This window comes from Zingiber officinale, chromosome 2A (assembly GCF_018446385.1).
Source record: "Zingiber officinale cultivar Zhangliang chromosome 2A, Zo_v1.1, whole genome shotgun sequence".
In the NCBI taxonomy this organism is placed as follows: Eukaryota; Viridiplantae; Streptophyta; class Magnoliopsida; order Zingiberales; family Zingiberaceae; genus Zingiber; species Zingiber officinale.
In genome coordinates, this window is record NC_055988.1 from 165,626,670 (window position 1) to 165,632,350 (window position 5,681).

Sequence of the window (5,681 nt, forward strand, 5' to 3'; positions counted from 1 at the left end):
ACCTTCATCCCTTCGAAACAAGTCAAATCTTCCTCAGCCCAGTCTGAGAAAACCCCACCTCCCCCCGGGCAGGAGCAGCACCAGCCACCAGACCAGGAGCAGCAGCAGCATCAGAAGCAGCAGCAGCAGATCCTCCTCCTCCTTCTCCTCCTCACGCTCCTCCCCCATTCATTGATATGGCTCCTTAGCCACTACCTCCAAACTGGCGACGTACGGCCGGTCAACGTCGCCGACGACCGCAGGTGGAAAGAGAAGGAAGAAGGACACGTCACGGGGTATATCGTCCTACGTGGTCTCCTTGCCTACCTGTCAGGCACTTCCTCTGACACCTCCACCCTCCTCCTCTTCTTCCTCCTCTTCCTCGATGTCCGCTCCGCCTTCACTCTCCATTCATTACTCTCCCTTTCCTTCCTCACTCTTTTGCATGGAGATGAACCTCAATACCCGGGCAATTCGACGTCCCCTCACCTTATCTTTATCTCCAATCCCTCTCTCTCTCCTCACTCCTCAGATCGAAATTCAATACACAAACAAATATTTAATAATTATTATAATAATAATAATAATAATATTTCTGAATTGAAAGGGCAACATCGTACGCATGTCCACAGGCTCACTAATGCACATAGAAGCTGAAGATGGAGGAAAGGTTTATGGATATAGAATCATCATAGACGGACGCAGATATCTTCTCGCAGTTGCCTTTTTCAATTTTGCTTCGTCTGATGCAATTGCATTAACTGCGTGAAGCCCGATTGATTAATCTGAGGTGGTCGGAATTCAGCGGCGGCGGCGGTGGCGGCGGCGTCTTCTTCTTCCTCCTCCTCCTCGGGAGGACCACGCGCGTTAGGGTTCGTGTATGGAAGGAATCTGAGCGTGAACAGTAGCGGTCAACGCGAGGACTTTAATTGAGGAACATGATGAGTGTAATAAATGTGAGGGGAAATCGAACAGGGGATCGATCGAGGTAGATGATGATCATTACAGGCATCGAGAGATCATTAAGTTTTTTTTTTTTTTTGATTAATTGCAGGAAAGCTGCAGCGCCTCCACGCCCGTCGCGTCGCCGCAGCTGCTGCTACTGTCGCCTCCGCCGCCGCCGCCGCCGCCGCCGTCGTCGTCCACGTCATCGTCGTCGTGTTTGTCGGACGCGGCGCGCGGCGAGGTGGTGGCGGTGGACGACGCGCCGCCGCATTCCTCCTCCGCCGCCTCGGCGCCCGCTGGTGCTCCGCCGCGGGCCGCCGGCGGCGGCGGCCGGGAGACCACCACTGGAACCGGCTCCGTCAGCTGCTTTCCGTCGCGCGGCGGCGAGAAGATCACCGGCATGTACTCCTCGTTGTCGCACGCGAACTTGGTGTTCTTGAAGTGCTCCTTCAGCGCCTCCACCCCCTTCAACAATCAAATTCAACTCCATAAGATAATCAATCGATCGAATCAAACAAACAAACAATCAAGAAGATTAATTCACCACACAACAACCTGCAATCGAGCATAAGTGACTTGACAAATCTTGCGCGAGTTGAAGGCCTCCCACGGCTGCAAGTGAAACCCCTTGTACAGCCGGAACGCCGCCTCCGGCGACGTCAAGTTCACGAATCCATACCCGACGTTGCATTTGTTACTGCAAAACCACCACAACAACATTGCACCGGTCACGGAGCTTCCCGATAACCAATTTCTCTGCGTGAAAAGCTACTTTCTTTCTCTCTTTCGGAACTTATTAGATTCTAAAGATCAAAAGCAGACACGAACAAAAAAGGGATCGTATAATTAATAATCACACACACAAATATATATATTTATATATATATATTTATATTTGGAAGCTTGCTGGCCATGGAGGTATGATTGGTCTTTTCCACCTCGCAAGAAACACAAAAACAGCACTAGGGCCGGTGTCTATATTCTATGCCTGCAACCTGCAAAGCGTGCTTTCTGATTAGGGTTTAGGTGGAAGGCCAGGCCTTCCTTTGTTCATCCTTGTTTCACGGTTTCCTTGAATTCCCGATTCGAGAGAGTAAGAGAGGGGAATTGGGAAGGGAATTGGGAAGAGAGAGAAGGAGGTTGGCGAGGTGTTGTGCGTCTTTATATGCGACGCAGTGAGTTGTTGCCATTTGGGTCTCACAGAGTACGGAAGGTAGAGAAGAAGCACAGGTGATGAAGGCGGCAGCAGCTGCTAGCTGCAGCGGCCGGCAGGGGGATCTCTTTCTTTCTTTCTTTCTGGCTTTCTTCATCTTCTTCTCTGAGCTTATGCATTTGATGGCTTTAACGTGGGCTTCCATTTTTACTACCCTTTTTGGGGCGTATAATGTGAATCTCCCATGTACTCGCCATGAACGCCTGCAATGACTCCATCCCAATTTGTGGAGACTTTGTTGCTTTCCTGGCTGCTGCTTCTGCTGCTGCTGCTGCTATTACACTTCTACTGAGGCGAAAAGAGAGAAGGGAAAAGGAAAAGGAAGCTTTTGGCTTACTTGAAGTCGATGGGGAGGTAGACGAAGTCGTAGGCGGAGTAGGGCTGCTCCTGCTCGCCTTCCTCGATGATCTGCTTGTTGCACTGAATGCAGTGGCTGTCCAGCACGTTCAACAGCAGCTTCTGACTGCAGAGGAAGAGCAAGAAGAAGAAGAGAGAGAGATGAGAGAGGAGAAGAGATAGAGATAGAGAGATAGATGATCGAGGGAGGGAGCTTGAGAAGGTCCGACATGGGGGACAAGATCGTGGGTGGGGGACCGGACCTGTACTTGTTGGGGATGTTCTTAATCATGACTGTGGTTCTGGAATCCCTGAGGGATGATTCCGACGAGTCCTCCGGTTCCGCCGCTTCCTTGAATAGGAACCTCGACTCCCCGCTGATCTTGTTCCGGCTCTTCCAATTCCGCCGCCCCCCGCCGCTGCTGCTCGACGGCTGTTTCGAGGACGACGGAGGCGGCGTCAACGACGACGACGATGATGACGACGGCTGGTTGTAGCTGCTGCTGCTGCTTTTGTTCCTCCTCCCGCCGCCGCCGCCGCCAGTTCTGGCGCCGGCAGCGGCTGTTGCGGCAGATTCCTGTCCCGCCGAAGAGGACGACCTCGAACTCGTTTGCGCCCACGATCTGCTCGACTGAGGACCGCCGCCGCGCTGGTACCTCGGCGGTAAGTGAGAATTGTGGACGCCGTGGCCTTGGCCGGAGCTACGGGGGTTATTGCTACTGCATAGAATATAATGCAAACGTACACGAATCAAGGAGCTGGCCGGAGAAGCTTCAGGTTAGAGAAGGAATGGAGCGATAGATAGAAAGAAGAATAACCTCCTGCCGCCGTGACGGCTAAATTCGAGTAGCAGGCGCCTTCCGTTGAACTCTTTCCCGTTGAGCCCGGAGAGGGCGCGAGCGGCATCCCTTGTGTCGAAGAACTCCACCAGCTTGTGCTGCGGCTTCGACGGCATCTCCCGCACCTCTTTCACCGGCCCTATGCATCATCATCGTCGTCGTTCAAAATAATGTTGATGATCCAATATTGCTGTCTGTGGGTGATGATGAGGGAAATGGCGGTGATTTCTTACCGAATGGTTCGAAGATTTCTCTGAGAGAGAGCAAGGAGACGGTCGGGTCGGAATTGAGGAGGACTAGGCAACCCTGATGGGGGTCGTCGGCGGCGAACTGAGCCCAGACTGGGTGGCCGGCCACGGTCCCCCTCCCGAGCTCCGGCGAGCGCCACGACCACGGCGCGGACCAATTCCCCGAAAGCGTAGCGCCGAAACCGAAGCCGGCAGCATTCGTTAACCGAGCGTGCTGCTCCCGGACCTCCGCCACCACCGCCTCCGCGCTCCGGAAGTCGAAGAAGTAAACGGTCACCACCCCCTCGGCCGCAAGCGCGCCCATCTCCACAGCCCGCACGCCGCCGAAGGCCTCCATCGCCGCCCGCACCTCCCCCTCCCCCACGTGGCGCGGCACCATGCTCAGCGCCACTGCCCGCGTCGTAGTCGCCGCCGCGGCCTCCATCTGCTGCGGCTGCGGGAGGTGGAACACCGGGAGCGCCACCACCTGCGTCGGCGGCGGCGGCGGGTGAGCGGCCGCGGGGGGATAGGCGTAGTAAATTTGCGGGTGTCCAAGGGCGTACTGCCCCGCCGGCGCCGGCGCCGCCGGGTAAAACTCCGCCGCCGCCGGATCTAGAATATTCCCCCGCCCTGCTTCCTCCTCCTCCATCTCCGCACCGCTAAAAGATCCCCAAACCCCCTCCCCTCCCCCCTCCTCTCTCTCCTCCTCCTTGTTATGGCTGGTGTCTCTTCTCCCCACTGTCAACTTTACCAGCAGACCGCTACAGACTTAAAAAGAATCCGGTACGGAAGGCCGCTTCGCCGGAGCGCGAGGCTAAAAAAATTAAAAAACAAGGAGAGAGAGAGAGAAAGTGTGTGTGTGTGATGAACTCAATCAATCAATAAAAGCGAGGCGGAGGGAGGGTAAAGGAGAGGTTTTTAATGCGGTGACGCTATGCCGGCGCACCCACGCAACGGAGGAAAGACAACCCTTCTACTCTCACGCCTCAAATCCCTACACTCCACGCCCCCTCTCGCGCTGGCTCTCCTGCTGTTGCTGATGGCGGCCAGCTCACAGGGCATCGTAAACAGAGCGTGGGCATATCAATGACGTCGGAACGGGGTGGTGGTAACGGGGCGTTACCCGCCAAAAGGGGGCCGCAATGACGAGTCTGCCCCTGATTCCTTCTGCCTCGCTTCTTATTCCTGAACGCCTATGATTCCATGGACGGGGGAGGCCGGGGGAAGGGAAGCTCTCGATTTGCTTTGCTTGCTCGCTCGCTCTCGCTCGCTCTAAAATGAGGACTGCACAGCGGCGGAAGAGGAAGAGGAAGAGGAAAGGCACGGCAGGTAAGCAGGCAATGAGAATGAATTCGTTGTTGTTGCTGCAGCTGCTGCTGCTGCTGCTTCTGCTGTTGTTGTCGTCGTCTCTGCTTCTTTTGGTTGTGGACGACGACGCAGCTGACGATGATCTGGGAATAGGGGGAGGGAGCAAGATCTGCTGCTGTCTTCTTTGCTACATTAGCATGGACATGGACACGGCGGAAGGCGGAGGAGGGGCCGGAGAAAAGTTGTTGGGAGAGGAAGCGAGGGAGGGAGAGGGCGTCGCTTGGACCGGTGGGTAATGCTCTGTGAGAGAGAGTGAGAGAGAGAGAACGAGGGCTTCGCTTGCCTGTCTGCTTCTCGTGGGGTTAACTTTGGGAGTGACAAGTTTCTTTTCTGTTATCTTCTGCAAAATCTGAAAAATAATAATCATAATAAATAATATTTATTTTATTTTATTTTAATAATAATAATAATGATGGTAGATATTAATTATGTCTTTTATTATATTTGTAAGAAATTATACATACTTAAAAAAATACTCAAAATTAGGATAAAAATAATTAATTTCTTATTATCAAAATTACTAGCCATCGGAGAAATTTTTATTAAAATTATTTATAACATTTATAGAAGTTTAATTAAGAATGATAATTTAAAAATAAAATTTAACTCACTGCTGGATTTATATACATTTTTTTAATATATTTGAGGCTCGGCAAATAAAAATTTAGATCTTTAATATTTTTTTTTAAAAAAAAATTAATTTTAGAAAATAAAATTTAGTTTTTTGATTGCGATGAAAACTTACTAACTAAATTTATATATTTAAGGTTTAAT

The 5,681-nt window shown here is 52.1% G+C and overlaps 1 protein-coding gene across 1 annotated transcript; it reads right to left on the reverse strand.

The window, feature by feature from the left end:
• Window positions 1–959: 959 nt before the first annotated feature.
• On the reverse strand, window positions 960–4,207 carry LOC122040248 (protein terminal ear1 homolog). Its single transcript, XM_042599581.1, has 6 exons — window positions 3,546–4,207; window positions 3,292–3,451; window positions 2,737–3,192; window positions 2,475–2,600; window positions 1,480–1,621; window positions 960–1,389 (listed from the first exon to the last, which is right to left on the reverse strand). Exons 1-6 carry the CDS (start codon window positions 4,186–4,188, stop codon window positions 1,024–1,026), a joined length of 1,893 nt encoding a protein of 630 aa, XP_042455515.1. The 5' UTR covers window positions 4,189–4,207; the 3' UTR covers window positions 960–1,023.
• Between the last annotated feature and the right edge of the window lie 1,474 nt (window positions 4,208–5,681).